We start from the raw sequence: 18,705 nt of genomic DNA, 5'->3' as shown, positions 1-18,705 counted from the left end.
CAGAGTTAGTTTGCAGATTGATTGCTTATTGCAATAAGAAATATGCACGTGCAGGAGAGCGGATGGAGGTTTGAAAATCAGCTGTCAGTGGTGTGATACATGAATTACCTTGTTCTGGTTGTAATCTATAGCAGCCATTTAAATAAGTGGGCTTTGATGTCAAAAATCAGCAGTGGTATGCATCTCCATTTTATTTATTTCCTTTTCCTTTGTTTTTTTTTCTTTCTGTGTTTCCATTTTAAGGTAAATAAACCATAGTCTCTATGTAACCATGATGCAATACATGGGTTGATGGAACTATACATGTGTTGTAAAGATTAATTGGCATTCAGTTAGGCCTCATAAACCATAGTGTGCCATGCATTATCCTCTATTTTGCCTTCTATTTACAATGCAATATAGTTCACATAGTGGGCAAAAACTGAAAGCAGCAAGCACTTTTATGAAGTGCACGGTGTCAAGCGTGTACTTTTTGCAGACTGATCTTCCTAAGTGACACGGCCTTGGGAGAGCTGAGAGATTCAGATATGCCTTAATTGTGGAGCAGAGGTAACATGGTATTGCCTTTCTACCCTAATTGCATCTATTAAGTAAGTCCCTTGGGAACCTTAAAATCCCAGAAATATCTTTTATTTGTTCTATCGATTTTTCTGACAACGACGACAACAGCAACAAAAAGCTAACACATTGTCATGTTTTCAGATAAAAGCATTGGGATTGAACTCCAATTTTAAAGAACAGTTTCCTCAGCACAAAGATCTAGGGTGCATTTTTTTTGAATGACATTGGATGGGAAGATATGGTGGTAGCTAGGTTGATAAAGTCAGAGAGGCTAAGCAGTGTGACTGCAAACTGTTACTTATAAGAGAATAAAGTGGTAATTTTGCAACTATCACATCTCAAATATGTGACCATTTTCCTAGTAATAAAACTATTAATCTGTAACTGTTTACTTATCAGGAGGCCGTTATGTGATTGATGACCTGAAAATGGAGGTTATCTTTCAATTCATTTGAAATGCAAACTGACTAGACAAGCTATAGCTATTGTGGCATATTTTTAAGCAAAATCAGGCACCTACATTGACCTCCTATTTACATTTCTTTGAGAAGAAAAATCACATAAAAGCTATCAAGAAACACATTTCACAGCAGGCAAATTAATTGGTTTTACTGTATTTGAATGGAGGGTTTGTCAAATAAAACATGCCATGACAGTTAATAGTATCGGTTAGAGGCAGAAAATTATTGGCTTATTTGTTATTGGATAAAAGGAAGGCAAACACTTTGTATTAGGAAGTTTTAATGTGTTTAAAATCCTCATTAGGGATTTATGGACATTCTTGCTTAGTATAGCGCCTCATTAATTTGAGGCTAAACAGTTACTTCTCTGTTCAGTTCTAGTGTTTGGGCTTTTTCCCCCCTTTTCTTTTCTTTAATTAGAGCTTGCATTAGAATTTGGTCTCTACACCGCTGGAGATGTAGAATTAATTAATGTGATTTATAAATCAAATGGAAGTGAGTTATTCTTAGATATGCTCTCATTTTAGTGAACAGTTAAAGCACACATACCAGTAGGTAAGTACACACACACATCTAAAAGATTTCAGAAGCTCAAGAAAAGTATGGCTTCTGCACGGAATACATTTAGCAGTGTCCCTTGGCATTAATAGATCAATACATTTTAATTACAAACGTAACTAAAAGGGAGGCAGTAAAAAGATCCCATTTGATTTCAGATTTCTTTGTTATATACTGTCAAAAAAACATAGAGGTGTGATAAGTGTCATCCAGAGGCAGTTCAGATCATCCAAAGTGTTTTTAATATATAACAAGGATAAGACCAGGTTTTCTAGATGGTTGCCTGAATTTGGATCAGTTCCCCATTAAGTTGCAAACACTAGTCTCACTGTTTTCATGTTTCGTGTAGGAACAACTTATCATTTTCTTTTTCATTCAGCAAGTTTCCCTTTTTTTGGACTGGAGTTAACTACAAAATATTTGCAAGTTAGTTTTGTTAGCGTGGACACACAACCATTGATATTTAACCTTTCTGATGTTTCAGAAAGATGATTTTATTTCCTCAGAATACAATGGTGTTTTTCTTGCACTTGGAATTATGGCCTGTATTTTGAAAAGACAGTTTAAAGAATGAAATTTATGAGTCACTATCTTCTAGTGAAGAGATCTGTGAAAATGACTAATTTACAAACAAGTTTCGAGCAATTAATTTAGGTCCTTGAACTGAGCCTACAGCTGTGTCTTTACAAACGCGTATAAAAATTCATACGGAGAAGTGTTTCTTTTTAATGAGTATATTTATAAGAGTTCAAAACAAACTCCCTTGTATTCATGTAGGTATATTTAAAAAATCTTTTTATGCTGGACAATATTTTTGAGATGTTCCTATTTAAAATTCTCTGATTTTCCAATCTGAATACATTGGTGCTTTCAGTTAAATTGATGCAACTTCACTGACGTCAAGACTTCTCTAGTATTTCAGTGGGCCCTTGCACAGGTAGAGGCTGATTCTGATCTCACTAGCACAGTGTATATTGGGACTAAGATAATTGTAGTCATTGAATATATGCCCATATAAAATGTGTGTAAATAAGCTCAGAATCACAGTTGTGTCAAATGTAGATATTTTACTTTTATATAGCAAGGGCTTTTGATGGAAACTCCAAGGATCTCAGTAGAGTTACACCAAAGATGAATTTGGTCTCAGATTTACACTGATATAACTGAGAGTAGAATTAGGCTCAAAAGGCCAAATTCTCCTCTCATTTAGATCAGTTTTACATTCATGTTGCTTCATTGACTTCAAAGGAGTTGCATTTGACTTACACCAGTGTAACTGAGAGAAGAAACAGACCCTTAATTCTTATTTTTGGAACGTCATCTATTTTAGGAGCCCGGGGTTGCACCGACTGTTAGTCTGTCTTTGCCATTGCAAGTGAACGAGTGCAACATGGCATTTTAGGTCTGGGCACTTTTGACTATCGATTTAATGGAGGGGACCAGGGTAACATCTTTATCTCTTCCAAGGACAAGATGAAAATATGAGTGTATGGTTTAAATGAGTGTGTATTAGGGTTGCTAACTTTCTGATGTCAGAAAACTGAACACCCTTAAACTTCCCCCTGCTCCGCTCCTTCTCCAAGGCCCCACCCCTGCTCACTCCATCCCCTCTCCCTTCGTCGCGCACTCTCCCCCACATTCACTCATTTTCACTGGGCTGGGGCAGAGGTTTGGGGTGCAGGCTCTGGTGTGGGGCCAGGGATGAGGGTTTGGGGATGTGAGATGGGGCTCAGGACTAGAGCAGGGGGTTGGGGTGTGGGAGGGGGTGTGGGCTCTGGGAGAGAGTTTAGGTGTGGAAGGGGATCATGGCTGGGGGTTGGGGTGCAGGCTCCAGGCAGTGCTTACCTCAGGTGGCTCCTGGAAGCAGCCAGTAGGTCCCTGTGGCCCCTAAGCAAAGAGGCGGCCAGGGGGCTCTGCAGTCTGCCCTTGTCCACAGGCGCCACCCCCACAGGACCCATTGGCCGCAATTCTCAGCCAATGGGAACTGCGGAGCCGTGGCTCGGGACGGGGGCACCTCCCTGGCTGCCCTTGCGCCTAGGGGCTTCAGGAACATGCTGTCATCTTCCAGGAACTGCGCGGAGCTGGATAGGGAGCCTGCCTTAGGCCTGCTGCACCGCTGACTGGACTTTTAATGGCCCGGTCAGCACTGCCAGGGTCCCTTTTCAAACGGACATTCCAGTCAAAAACAGAATGCCTGGCAACCCTAGTGCTTATGTTTCTTAGAGAAAAATATATATACGTATATATAAAGTTTTTCAGTAGTTTGCTGTTTTCTAGTATTTATGGGGCCTTAAACAATAGCTGGTATTTAAACAAGCAGAATGTTTTGGTGACAAGTAAAACTGCTGCAAGATTTATCAATGCCTACTTGATTAAGGCTGGGCAGTGTGATGGTATGTTGATTGATCTGGTATTATCATGCTGCTGAACTTCCAAACTATTTCAATCAGTGTCCATAAATAACATGTAATTCCTTCAGAATTTTGGACTATTCTTTTATATATATGCACGGACCTTGTCATTTTATTTAGCTGATAGAGGAAATGATTGGAGATGAGCATATTAGGCTCATTAGCTCTGTGTAGGAAACTAAAGTTACCTGAGATTGACAGCTTCAACATCTGAACTAGGGTCCTTTTCAAGAGCCCATTGAATTCAGTGGGAGTCATTCTATTGGTTTAAATAGACCTACGATCGGGTCCGAGAATTGTTTTACTAGTTAACTCACTTTGTGCATGAAAAGGGGCTAGATTCTTCTCTAAGGGTATGTCTACACTACGGAATAAGCTCGAATTTATAGAAGTCGGTTTTTTAGAAATCGGTTTTATATATTCGAGTGTGTGTGTCCCCACAGAAAATGCTCTAAGTGCATTAAGTGCATTAACTCGGCGGAGCGCTTCCACAGGACCGAGGCTAGAGTCGACTTCCGGAGCGTTGCACTGTGGGTAGCTATCCCACAGTTCCCGCAGTCTCCGCTGCCCATTGGAATTCTGGGTTGAGATCCCAATGTCTGATGGGGCTAAAACATTGTCGCGGGTGGTTCTGGGTACATATCGTCAGGCCCCCGTTCCCTCCCTCCCTCCGTGAAAGCAAGGGCAGACAATCGTTTCGCTCCTTTTTTCCTGAGTTACCTGTGCAGACGCCATACCACGGCAAGCATGGAGCCCGCTCAGGTAACCGTCACCCTATGACTCCTGGGTGCTGGCAGACGCGGTATGGCATTGCTACACAGTAGCAGCAACCCCTTGCCTTGTGGCAGCGGACGGTACAGTACGACTGGTAGCCGTCATCGTCATGTCCGAGGTGCTCCTGGCCACGTCGGCTGGGAGCGCCTGGACAGACATGGGCGCAGAGACTAAATTTGGAGTGACTTGACCAGGTCATTCTCTTTAGTCCTGCAGTCAGTCCTATTGAACCGTCTTATGGTGAGCAGGCAGGCGATACGGATTGCTAGCAGTCGTACTGTACCATCTTCTGCCAGGCAGGCAAGAGATGAGGATTGCTAGCAGTCGTATTGTACCATCTTCTGCCAGGCAGGCAAGAGATGAAGATGGCTAGCAGTCGTACTGTACCATCTTCTGCCGAGCAGCCATGAGATGTGGATGGCATGCAGTCCTTCTGCACCGTCTGCTGCCAGCCAAAGATGTAAAAGATAGATGGAGTGGATCAAAACAAGAAATAGACCAGATTTGTTTTGTACTCATTTGCCTCCTCCCCTGTCTAGGGGACTCATTCCTCTAGGTCACACTGCAGTTACTCACAGAGAAGGTGCAGCGAGGTAAATCTAGCCATGTATCAATCAGAGGCCAGGCTAACCTCCTTGTTCCAATAAGAGCGATAACTTAGGTGCACCATTTCTTATTGGAACCTCCGTGAAGTCCTGCCTGAAATACTCCTTGATGTAAAGATCCTCCCTTTGTTGATTTTAGCTCCCTGAAGCCAACCCTGTAAGCCGTGTCGTCAGTCGCCCCTCCCTCCGTCAGAGCAACGGCAGACAATCATTCCGCGCCTTTTTTCTGTGCGGACGCCATACCAAGGCAAGCATGGAGGCCGCTCAGCTCACTTTGGCAATTAGGAGCACATTAAACACCACACGCATTATCCAGCAGTATATGCAGCACCGGAGCCTGGCAAAGCAATACCGGGCGAGGAGGCGACGTCAGCGCGGTCACGTGAGCGATCAGGACATGGACACAGATTTCTCTGAAAGCATGGGCCCTGCCAATGTATGCATCATGGTGCTAATGGGGCAGGTTCATGCTGTGGAACGCCGATTCTGGGCTCGGGAAACAGGCACAGACTGGTGGGACCGCATAGTGTTGCAGGTCTGGGACGATTCCCAGTGGCTGCGAAACTTTCGCATGCGTAAGGGCACTTTCATGGAACTTTGTGACTTGCTTTCCCCTGCCCTGAGGCGCATGAATACCAAGATGAGAGCAGCCCTCACAGTTGAGAAGCGAGTGGCGATAGCCCTGTGGAAGCTTGCAACGCCAGACAGCTACCGGTCAATTGGGAATCAATTTGGAGTGGGCAAATCTACTGTGGGGGCTGCTGTGATGCAAGTAGCCCACGCAATCAAAGATCTGCTGATATCAAGGGTAGTGACCCTAGGAAATGTGCAGGTCATAGTGGATGGCTTTGCTGCAATGGGATTCCCTAACTGTGGTGGGGCCATAGACGGAACGCATATCCCTATCTTGGCACCGGAGCACCAAGCCGCCGAGTACATAAACCGCAAGGGGTACTTTTCGATAGTGCTGCAAGCTCTGGTGGATCACAAGGGACGTTTCACCAACATCAACGTGGGATGGCCGGGAAAGGTGCATGACGCTCGCATCTTCAGGAACTCTGGTCTGTTTCAAAAGCTGCAGGAAGGGACTTTATTCCCAGACCAGAAAATAACTGTTGGGGATGTTGAAATGCCTATATGTATCCTTGGGGACCCAGCCTACCCCTTAATGCCATGGCTCATGAAGCCGTACACAGGCAGCCTGGACAGTAGTCAGGAGCTGTTCAACTACAGGCTGAGCAAGTGCAGAATGGTGGTAGAATGTGCATTTGGACGTTTAAAGGCGCGCTGGCGCAGTTTACTGACTCGCTTAGACCTCAGCGAAACCAATATTCCCACTGTTATTACTGCTTGCTGTGTGCTCCACAATATCTGTGAGAGTAAGGGGGAGACGTTTATGGCGGGGTGGGAGGTTGAGGCAAATCGCCTGGCTGCTGGTTACGCGCAGCCAGACACCAGGGCGGTTAGAAGAGCACAGGAGGGCGCGGTACGCATCAGAGAAGCTTTGAAAACCAGTTTCATGACTGGCCAGGCTACGGTGTGAAAGTTCTGTTTGTTTCTCCTTGATGAAACCCCCCGCCCCTTGGTTCACTCTACTTCCCTGTAAGCTAACCACCCGCCCCTCCTCCCTTCAATCACCGCTTGCAGAGGCAATAAAGTCATTGTTGCTTCACATTCATGCATTCTTTATTCATTCATCACACAAATAGGGGGATGACTACCAAGGTAGCCCAGGAGGGGTGGTGGAGGAGGGAAGGAAAATGCCACACAGCACTTTAAGCACAGCACTTTAAAAGTTTACAACTTTAAAATTTATTGAATGACAGCCTTCTTTTTTTGGGGCAATCCTCTGTGGTGGAGTGGCTGGTTGGCCGGAGGCCCTCCCACCGCGTTCTTGGGCGTCTGGGTGTGGAGGCTATAGAACTTGGGGAGGAGGGCGGTTGGTTACAGAGGGGCTGCAGTGGCAGTCTGTGCTCCAGCTGCCTTTGCTGCAGCTCAACCATACACTGGAGCGGTATTTAAAAAGACACATTTTATAAAACAGTGGCTACACTCTTTCAGGGTAAACCTTGCTGTTAACATTACATACATAGCACATGTGCTTTCGTTACAAGGTCGCATTTTGCCTCCCCCCACTGCGTGACTACCCCCTCAACCTTCCCCCCTCCCTGTGGCTAACAGCGGGGAACATTTCTGTTTAGCCACAGGCAAACAGCCCAGCAGGAATGGGCTCCTCTGAGTGTCCCCTGAAGAAAAGCACTCTATTTCAACCAGGTGACCATGAATTATATCTCACTCTCCTGAGGATAACACAGAGAGATAAAGAACGGATGTTGTTTGAATGCCAGCAAACATTCACTGCAATGCTTTGTTCTACAATGATTCCCGAGTACGTGTTACTGGCCTGGAGTGGTAAAGTGTCCTACCATGAAGGACGCAATAAGGCTGCCCTCCCCAGAAACCTTTTGCAAAGGCTTTAAGACTACATCTAGGAGAACCGCGAATGCCAGGGCAAAGTAATCCTTTCACATGCTTGCTTTTAAACCATGTATAGTATTTTAAAAGGTACACTCACCAGAGGTCCCTTCTCCGCCTGCTGGGTCCAGGAGGCAGCCTTGGGTAGGTTCGGGGGGTACTGGCTCCAGGTCCAGGGTGAGAAACAGTTCCTGGCTGTTGGGAAAACCGGTTTCTCCGCTTGCTTGCTTTGAGCTATCTACAACCTCATCATCATCATCATCTTCTTCGTCCCCAAAACCTGCTTCCGTATTGCTTCCATCTCCATTGAAGGAGTCAAACAACACGGCTGGGGTAGTGGTGGCTGAACCCCCTAAAATGGCATGCAGCTCATCATAGAAGCGGCATGTTTGGGGCTCTGACCCGGAGCGGCCGTTTGCCTCTCTGGTTTTCTGGTAGGCTTGCCTCAGCTCCTTCAGTTTCACGTGGCACTGCTTCGGGTCCCTGTTATGGCCTCTGACCTTCATGCCCTGGGAGATTTTGACAAAGGTTTTGGCATTTCGAAAACTGGAACGGAGTTCTGATAGCACGAATTCCTCTCCCCAAACAGCGATCAGATCCCGTACCTCCCGTTCGGTCCATGCTGGAGCTCTTTTGCGATTCTGGGACTCCATCATGGTCACCTGTGCTGATGAGCTCTGCATGGTCACCTGCAGCTTGCCACGCTGGCCAAACAGGAAATGAGATTCAAAAGTTCGCGGTTCTTTTCCGGTCTACCTGGCCAGTGCATCTGAGTTGAGAGTGCTGTCCAGAGCGGTCACAATGGAGCACTCTGGGATAGCTCCCGGAGGCCAATACCATCTAATTGTGTCCACAGTACCCCAAATTCGAGCCGGCAAGGTCGATTTAAGTGCTAATCCACTTGTCAGGGGTGGAGTAAGGAAATCGATTTTAAGAGCCCTTTAAGTCGAAATAAAGGGCTTCATTGTGTGGACGGGTGCAGGTTTACATCGATTTAACGCTGCTAAATTCAACCTAAAGTCCTAGTGTAGACCAGGGCTAACTTACCCTGCCACAACCACAGTGGCTTCAGGTGTGGTTGCACCAGTGAACTGCTGTTAAAATTTGGTTCAGTAATTGCAACTTGTTCAGATTCTTTAGTAACTTTAGAGATTGACATAACTTCTCCATAGTGCAACATCTATGTAAGGGGTACGCATGGGGGCTACTGTTTTATTTGTGCTGCAGGCATGAATTTCTTTATTAGTTTTTATATTGTATTTATATGTATTTTTCACAGACTTTTGAATGCCCCAGGGATATGTTTGTGAAATCTACTCTACTCGTATTTTAGCTCCTGCATGATTGCAGGTTCTCTGAGAAGACAGCATATGTATATGAATTCAGACCCATAAATGGCTCTCTGAGGAATTAATAACTGTGTGACATAATAACACATGTCTGAATACCAGGAGAGTCCGTTTTATTTGGATTTATTTCAGTACCACTATTTTGGCTCCATTCAGGTTCCTGAAGACCCCAAACACATAGTCCTACAATATATTGGTGATAACCTCATGAAGGAAATAGCACCAAGTATTAATATTCACTTCTTGGTCATTTGCTGCACCTGTTTTAACTTGTTTGCACTAAAGGTAGTAAGGAAAACCCAGAAAACTCCCAGCTATTGAAATTAGCCTGACGTTTATTTCGGGCATCTTTGACATGAATGTCAAAATCATAGTGAAATCGGAAACAGACAGGAGGACTGAATTGGAAAGCGACCAGGGGACATTAGACCAGTGGGGTGTATGCAATGCCATAAAATTCACTACACATAAGTATAGAGCAATCCACCACAGGAAAGGAAATAAACAGCACAGATACTGACTGAGGGATAAACTGCCATCTAGAAAGGAATGAGTCTGAAAAAGGCTTAGGGTTGACTCTACATGGAAGACTAACTGTGAACTTGCAATGCAACACCATTGCAGAAATGGGCAAAACTGCTCTTGGATGTAAATATAAGGGGGAAATAGCCCTCATGCAGTTATCACTGAAGTACTGTGTCTGGTCCTCACAGTTTAGTCAGGATATAGCAAAACCGGATAAAGTACAGAGATGAGAAACAAAAATGCTACGACTGGAGGACATGACATCTGAAGTGCACTATTCATCCATATGAACCCACACTTCTGCTGGTCTGTCTTCATTGTTATGTAATCTTCGTGCTACACATCCAGACGGGTGTTTTGGCTGAAAGCTGTTTGTTAACAAATCCATCATACTGGCACCCTGGAAGGGTTTGGTTGAATGCATGCTAACGGTTGGATTCTTAATTTTATCCGAGGGAAGCCTCTTCTTTCCACCATATATGGGAACTTTTCAATTGTTAGTACAGATCGACCCACTTCCCACACAGTATTCACCACAGGAGACATTGGAGGAATTGAAGGCATTCATAGAATTAGGCAGGTACTAAGAGTCCTGTCGTTGCCATTCCTGGCTTTATAAGAGTTTTCCTCTTATCACCCTGTAGTGCACAATCAAAACGATTGATCAAGGCATGTGTACAGGATCTTTTCATGCAAGTAAGTGAAAAATCAATTTATGGCCACAGAAGTAAACAGTAGCATTAGCTTAATCTCTCTAGAGTCCACAATGGGTTCCTAGATAAAGGGTATGACATTGGAAGTAGATCTGTTGATATGTGAGTTTATTGGTGCTCAGACGCAAGTGAAGAACGGGATTTAACATGAAACTTTTGTTTCCAATATGACAGAGATAGGAAAGGTGCATTACTTGTTGAATGCCAGTTGTCAGAGGAATTGTTTATTCCAGAACAGTTTATCCTAATTAAAATACAATCCTTTAGTCCTACCAAAGAGATTATCCATAGTCTGATACTGTCTACCAAACTTGAATTTTTAGGACTAGACTAACATGCGCTGTTTACTTCCCAGAAGTTTGCTGGAAGTTTTTAGTTCTCGGCCGAGTTCTTAATGCCAATTCCACTCCTTTTCCAATATGGCATTTCAAAAAAGTGTCTTCTCCTTTGAAACTTTCGTATTGATAAACACCAATCTGATGTAAATTACATGGGAAAGGCATATTACACAATTTTCCTATGTAGCATAAACAAAATCTGAGCTCATGCAAGTTATAAATAGTTCAAGACGAGAGTGTGGCCAAGGAATTGCTGAATGAATAAATGGAAGGTTATATCAACATTAATCATTAGATATTATATCAGGTCACTCACTGTCATTTGATTTGCATAACATTAAAACTATTTTCCCTACATTCTAATATTCCTCATGCCTCCTTCCCAGAGTTTAACATGGGGCCAACCAAGTCATACGTTAAATCCTTAGGTTCTACATCATTTAAGGTATACTCTTTCACTTGTGAGACTGCTTTTTTAGGTCGAATATTTTGACCATATGACCTCTTTCCCCCCCCCACCCTCCCCCTGGAAGCAATATTTTAGAAAAAACACAAAATCTTTTGATGCAAAGGAATTTCACCAGATTAAAATGAAATTGGAAGAGGAATTCAGTGTACCATGTAACTTGTGGAATCTTTTCAGTTTGATTGAAGTTACATTACCTCAGGACTTATGTCTGCAGCTTATGTAATATTAACTGTTCTTCAATCAAAAGTTCATGAATACACTGCAGAATGAGAAAAGAGCTCATGATGTGAGCAGCAAGCACTTGGTTTTAACAAAACATAAATCCTAGAATCGATCCTTCCTGTTAAGTTAGATCATGTTGTTCACAGAGATAGACAGGTCCAAAAAGTATGTACAAATCTAACCTCAAAGTGTTTCTTTTTAAAATGTGACTACTGATGAAAGCTTTAAAAAAATCACCTTGTAGCATTCAAACCACTTGATTTTCTGTAGATTTGGAGAATAGTGGTATTTCATATGGGATGTCAATGACATTTTCATGTAAATTCTAATAATAATTCCTTACAGCACTAATATTTGTGTAGGTTGCAAATACTGTATTAGCCATATTTGTCTTTGGCCTGATGAATATCTGCATGGATTCTGTAGTGTGCTGTGCAATGCCACTTGCACTTGTTAGCTGAATGGGCAATTAATCTTCAATTTCTGATTCACGCTTGGAAAGGTTTTTTCACGATAGACTAAGTATCTGACAGATCTGTACTTTTCAACTCACTTAAACTATGGCTACCCAAGAGAGCTTACAGCGAAACCGATGTAGCTGCACCTCTGTAAACTCCCTAGTGTAACCACTCTAAGCTGATGGGAGAGAGCTCTCCCATCAACTTAATTAATCCACCCCTAACGAGCGGCAGGAGAAGTTCTCCCACCAACATAACGCTGTCCACATTGTTGCTTTGGTTGGTGTAACTTATGTCGCGCGGGGGCTTATTGACACCCCTGAGCTACATAATTTATACCGACATAAGTGATAGTGTAGACATAGCCTTAGAATGTGGAGCTACCATATGAATTTAGAAAAAATGGTCTCCTTCTTTTAAAAATCCATTAATAATAATGTACGGAAAGTCTTACATTGATCTTCTCTATGATAGCCCTGTTGTAGAGTAATTATTCTTTTAATAAAAGGAGTACTTGTGGCACCTTAGAGACTAACCAATTTATTTGAGCATAAGCTTTCGTGAGCTACAGCTCACTTCATCGGATGCATGCAGTGGAAAATACAGTAGGGGGGTTTTATATACAGAGAGAACATGAAACAATGGGTTGTTATCATACACACTGTAAGGAGAGTGATCAGGTAAGGTGAGCTATTACTAGCAGGAGAGGGGAAAAAAACAAAAAAATCAACCTTTTGTAGTGATAATCAAGGTGGGCCATTTCCAGCAGTTGACAAGAACATGTGAGGAACAGTAAGGGGGAAAAATAAACATGGGGAAATAGTTTTACTTTGTGTAATGACACATCCACTCCCTGTCTTTATTCAAGCCGAATGTAATGGTGTCCAGTTTGCAAATTCATTCCAATTCAGCAGTTTCTCTTTGGAGTCTGTTTTTGAAGGTTTGTTGTTGTAATATTGCCACTTTTAGGTCTGTAATCGAGTGACCAGAGAGATTGAAGTGTTCTCCGAGGGGTTTTTGAATGTTATAATTCTTGACATCTGATTTGTGTCCATTTATTCTTTTACGTGGAGACTGTCCAGTTTGGCCAATGCCTAAAAGTGGCAATATTACAACAAAAAATGTCAAAAACAGACTCCAACAAGAGACTGCCGATTTGGAATTAATTTGCAAACTGGACACCATTAAATTAGGCTTGAATAAAGGCTGGGAGTGGATGTGTCATTACACAAAGTAAAACTATTTCCCCATGTTTGTTCCCCCCCCAACTGTTCTTCACACGTTCTTGTCAACTGCTGGAAATGGCGCACCTTGATTATCGCTACAAAAGGTTGTGTTTTTTCTCTCCTGCTGGTAATAGCTCACCTTACCTGATCACTCTCGTTACAGTCTGTATGATAACAACCCATTGTTTCATGTTCTCGGTGTACATAAAATCCCCCTACTGTATTTTCCACTGCATGCATCCGATGAAGTAGGCTGTAGCTCACGAAAACTTGTGCTCAGATAAATTTGTTAATATGTAAGGTGCCACAGGTCCTCCTTTTCTTTTTGTAGATACAGACTAACACGGCTGCTACTCTGAAACGTATTCTTTTAATGTTTTGCATTCATCTAAATGTTTTCCACTTTGTGCCTGCTCGGCTCTCCCTGTATGCCAATCACAGCACTTTGACATCATGTGTTACCTTAATACCCATGATTCTAAACAAAGCAATGCCAAAGGGAACAAAAGTTCTGTCAAGTCATTAAAAGAAATCTCCTTTGCCATTAACAAAACTGATGCATGATCATTTAGAGCTATTAGTGAGAGTTGCCAGTTGAAGCAGGTTGTGATTACAGAATATATATAATAGATTTTACTCAACTAAAATTGTGTATTTGTATTATTATTTCTTAAGCAATGTAAGCTTACATAGTGTTGTGCATTAGGAGAACTATGTAAAATAAGGAAGAAGTACTTTGCCCCAAAAGACTAACAGTCCCAAGGACACAAATGGGAAATTGCTGCACACTGGAATACAAAACTGAGTGGTGGGTGGTCACTGAAATTGGAATGGATAACTGGGGAGGTGAATTTGAATAGGGAGAGGTCCCGGGGTTTGTTAGCTGGAAAGCTGGTCATGGTCTTTCATAGGAAAGAAGGCAAAAAGTGAAGGTGAGCAAAGAAGTTAGAAGCTGTCAAGAGGAAAAAGCATGAAAGAAGTGAAAGGAGAGGGATTAGGGCAGAGGTGTGTGAAACAGAAGTTATAGGATATGCAGGTGAAGCTTTCAGAGACACTTTGCGTGGAAATCCAGGCTCACTGAAGTCAATGGCGACATTTCCATTGGCTTCAGTGGAGTAAAGGTTCCACCCAAGGATTGTGAGCTAGACTTTAGTTAGGTAGAATGTAAGGAGAAGGGGATATTTTTCTTAACCCAAATGGTCTGACATGTAGATACGACAGTAGTGGCTGTTGAGGTGGGTAAAGTCAATAGTAGGAGCCACATTTATCATGTTCACTTCTGGGCACTTCATTACCTAGATATTGACAAATCAGAGGGAGTTCAGAAAAGAGCAACAAAATGATGAGAGAGGGTGGAGGGGATGACTTATTAGGTAAGATTATAAGAGTCAAATATACAATATACATGAGGAGTAAGATGCAGCATAAAAGTGCACAGATGTATATGAATGATGTAAATACCATGGAGGGATATGAATTATTTAGAGTGATGGAAGAGGTTATCCATAGAAATGATAGGATGAAATGAAAATGGGAAAATATAGCCTGTTTGTCAGGGGAAATGTCCTGACCATGAGATCAGTAAAGTGTGGAATAGTCTTTCAAAGGAGGTGTGGAAGCCTCCTTGCCTGAGACTTTTAGAACTAGACTGGCCACAGCACTAGAAGTGTGTATAGGGAAAGAATCCTGCAGAAGACATACTAGACGACCTAATAGGTAATTTTTGTTTCTAGTTTCTATCATGCTATTAATTTAAACATTATGCCTGTGTCAAGATTTGAGAATGAGGAGGGACACACAGTTAGTGGCTGTCCCAACCAAAGCTCTGCAGCATGGGCTGATGTGGGTGGGGATGGAGGGCAAGAGGCTTGAACAAGGATTGGCTTCCCCTAACCAGGCTCTAGTAACTAAAGGCTCCAAGGGCACCTTTGAAAGTATCCCCCCAAATTGTGGCTGCAGTGTGTATGGGGAGTGGGTTCATTGTGCACATTCTCCCAAATCTAGTGTACCCATGCAAGATAGGCATAATAAAAACCTATTGTACATGCATATAACTTAACTGTTGCCAAATGTATATACACCCCCACCCCAAAGTGCTCTTAAAATCCTGAAAGTTATTGCTCATATATTTATTTGCAGTATTTAAGGTATTTGTGCGGTTTTCTACATTTAGAATGGGGAATTACGGCAGATAGCATCAGTAATGTTTAAAAACCTAGATTGCTACATTGTGAGATTTTACCAGCACCTACTTGTCTGGGTGTGCATGTGTGTAGATGTAATGCATATTTTTAAGAGACATAGAGGATCTCTCAAAACTCTCAAGATGGATTCCTGTGTGCGTTTCAGTCTTTAGAAGCCCAGGAAGTGAGAGACTGAGGAATCAGTAACTCTGAAACCTACCGTTAGAGTCTAACCAGTGTTTTACTATAGTACATGTTCAGGGTTTAAGAGTTGTCTTAGCTGTCAGTGTACTAAGACGTATAAAAAGATGCTTGATAATAAGTTTACTCTTAACTATTATCATCTTTGCCCTAAATTGTAGCATGTTGTAAGTTAAAACGTACCCTGCGTTCTCACTGAACTCTGTATATTGGAGTAACGGTTGATATCTTCATCATTTGTAAACGTTTCCAGCAATTTTAGTGCCCGTTTTTAACTGTGGGGAAATCAGGGTACTATATTCTTTCTAAACTACTGTTTGTAGCAAAACACTTACAAAAATATCTTTAAGAAACTGTAGAGATGAATCTTTCTACTGATTTGTGTTATTTAAATTGGCAAATTCTGTTGGTAATGATCACTGGATGAAGTGTATTTCAAAGAATGGGGTATTTCTTTGTTAGCTGTGGTTCAATAGATCTATTTACTTCCCTAGTTGCTTTTAACCAATAAACTTTGCATTCTGTGACTAACTGACTTTTTTTTTTTTTTTTAAACCTAGGTTAGCCTTCCCAATGACAGCTGTGTGGAAGAAATATTACGGGTGAGTTTAATGCTTTTGCTCCTATATCATCTTCTAATTATGGTTCTGGTGTCTCATCTTTGTTCAGTAAGCTATACAGAGTTCACAATATTATATTTAAATAACACTAAACTAGTGAGTACAAAATTAAAGAGACACTGTCAAGGTGTTCTAGGCCCAAAATATTATCTATGTTGGGGTTAGTTCTATATACCCTCATTTCTCCTTTTCCAAAGCTATGTCTACACTACAGTGCCTATGTCGGCCTAACTATGGTGGCATTGCCCCTTAGTATAGATGCTGCGTACACCGATTGAAGGAATTTTTCAGACAATGTGGGAACGCCCCCTCCCCAAACAATGTTAGCTACGCTGATTGAAGCACTCTTCTGTCGGCATAGCTGCATTTACACTGGGGATTTTCTCGGCATGTCTTTAGGCGGTGTGTTTTCTTCCACAGTTTTAAGTGTAGACCAATCCCAGGTAATCCCAGTCACAGTTCAGGGCTAGCTGCACTATTGACCGCTCTCAGTCTCAATGAGTGCAGCCCCTTCAGGTGACCAGCCTCTTGTGTTCCCATCCTGGGGAAGAATCCCATGATTTTCCCACTCACAGTCCAGGTGCTAGGCTGCAACCACCCTGAGTACCAAATACAATTGCCTAGTGGTCCCAACTGGATTCAAGCCCTGCAAATCTGCCCTTCAGGAGCTGTGAGCAGTGGTAAACACAGGTCTCAAAATAGCCTCTTGCAAACAAAGTATTGTTTAATCTGAAGAGCAGGAACAAACCATAAGAGGAAATAGGGTTTTTAACATAAAGAACAGCCTACATTCATGAATAAAATTTACGTATGCCTAGCTTATCCCAGAAACCCTAATCTTGGGGAATTTTGGGGGGTGGAGGGAAGGTCAGCCTGCACCACAGTGGTCTCTGTATCTCTCCCTCTTTGTGCATCAGGGCATGGATTTTTATCCACTCCAAAGTCCTTTGTTTCCATTTCATGCATCAGGACCCTCCTTCCTGGCATCACTGTCTACAATGCTGCTCTCAGGATAAAATTGCAAAGGGATCGACACCTACACTGTCCTTTTAAATCTCTGTGAATGGAGGGCTATCAGAAATGTTTGCCTGCTTTCCTGCCTACCTATAAACTAACCCATACCTGAATCAACCCCTAATAACCATAAAGCAAACACCACAATAGCAATCAAACACACAGATGGCCATATAACGTCAGTAAAATAATACTGGCGTTTTTGACTAGAGCTGGTTGGGAATTTTTCAACTAATCATTTTTTCATCAAAAAGTACACATTTGCCAAAACCTGTTCACAAACCAGAGTCAGTTAAATGAATTTCCTCACTCAAAATAACAAAAAAGGAAAAAAAGTTTATTCAGGTTTTTTTGGTTCACAAATCATTTTGACTTGACTTCTCATCCTGGTTCAAGATGGAGAAAAAATTCTGAAGTCTTGAAAATATTTGCAGATAGGAGAAACATTTTCTGCCCAGCTCGATTTCCCATGCTCTTCACCGTCCCATTGAAACCAATAAGTTTCCAGTGTTCCTCTATAATTTGCGGTCCCTTCTAATCCTATGATTCGATGATTCTAAACCAATGTGGAAAGCTAGCACTAGTGTGGAATCTGATGATAATAAATGTGAAATTGTGTATCCCATGGAGTAATACATCCAAGGAAGGAAAAAACTTTGGTTTCAAGCTTCGCAAGGGTTATTATGTAAAGAATAGAGAGGGAGGAAAAAATAAGGTTGAAAAAATTATTAGAAGTACTTTTTGTGTTTTTAAATCTGTTTCTCCATCTGTGTTGTTTATATATTTGAATTATGTTTGTTAATATTGGAAGGAATTAACTGCTGGATGGGAAAGCAGTTATTTTCAGAAAAACAATGTCAGAAAAGTATAAAGTAAATTACTATTTCCAAGGGTCAGTCATTCGGGTGACTGTTTTAATGCATGAACAGCACATATACTTACAAAACGCAAGAATATCTTACGGGGATCTGATCCTGTTCCCATTGAAGTTGATGGCAAATCTCTTACTATCTTCAGTGGCTGCATAGTTAGACACTAATACTGTATTACTGCTACCCTTGTGACCTACTGGTAGTGATCTGCATTGGCATGGACTGAGTTTACATTTCTCAGGCCTCGCACTAAAGCTTGTTGAAGTCAGTGTGAGTATCTCCATTTACTTTAATTGGCCTTGGACCAGATACATACTCCCTAGGAGCCACTTTTGCTGATGTTGAGTAGCACCTTATTCCATGAGTAGGCCTATTAAAATCAATGGAACTAAACTCAGTGTGAACAAAGTGCCAGAATCTGGCCTTAGGCTAATAGGGCTGACTAAACCTGGCCATATTCTGCTCAGATGCATTGGTGTGAATCCAGAGTAACTCCATCATAACCAAACATTTTACTACTAAGGCTGCTTATCAAACACTTTGTAACTATTGGCAATTCCTGCTAAAGACAGAACGAGGACTAGCATATTGCTGAGATATATTTGCAAAGTTGTGTGGGGAACTTTCTCAGAGCCAGTTGGTAATATACCTGGCTCCAGCCTGTTATATC

General features: G+C 42.2%; 1 protein-coding gene across 3 annotated transcripts in view; it reads left to right on the top strand.

Annotated features, from left to right (window-relative positions):
- The window catches only part of AFF2 (ALF transcription elongation factor 2), a 410,708-nt gene that overhangs the window by 205,583 nt on the left and 186,420 nt on the right, over window positions 1-18,705 (top strand). For all 3 annotated transcript variants that reach the window (XM_077825719.1, XM_077825718.1, XM_077825720.1), the window contains exon 4: window positions 16,090-16,131. In XM_077825719.1, the coding sequence (XP_077681845.1) occupies window positions 16,090-16,131 (42 nt within the window). The remainder of the gene's footprint in view (window positions 1-16,089; window positions 16,132-18,705) is intronic.

This window comes from Eretmochelys imbricata, chromosome 9 (genome assembly GCF_965152235.1).
Source record: "Eretmochelys imbricata isolate rEreImb1 chromosome 9, rEreImb1.hap1, whole genome shotgun sequence".
Lineage (NCBI taxonomy): Eukaryota > Metazoa > Chordata > Testudines > Cheloniidae > Eretmochelys > Eretmochelys imbricata.
The sequence above is the reverse complement of the archived record's forward strand: the minus strand, read 5'-3'. Positions and strand labels throughout refer to the sequence as shown.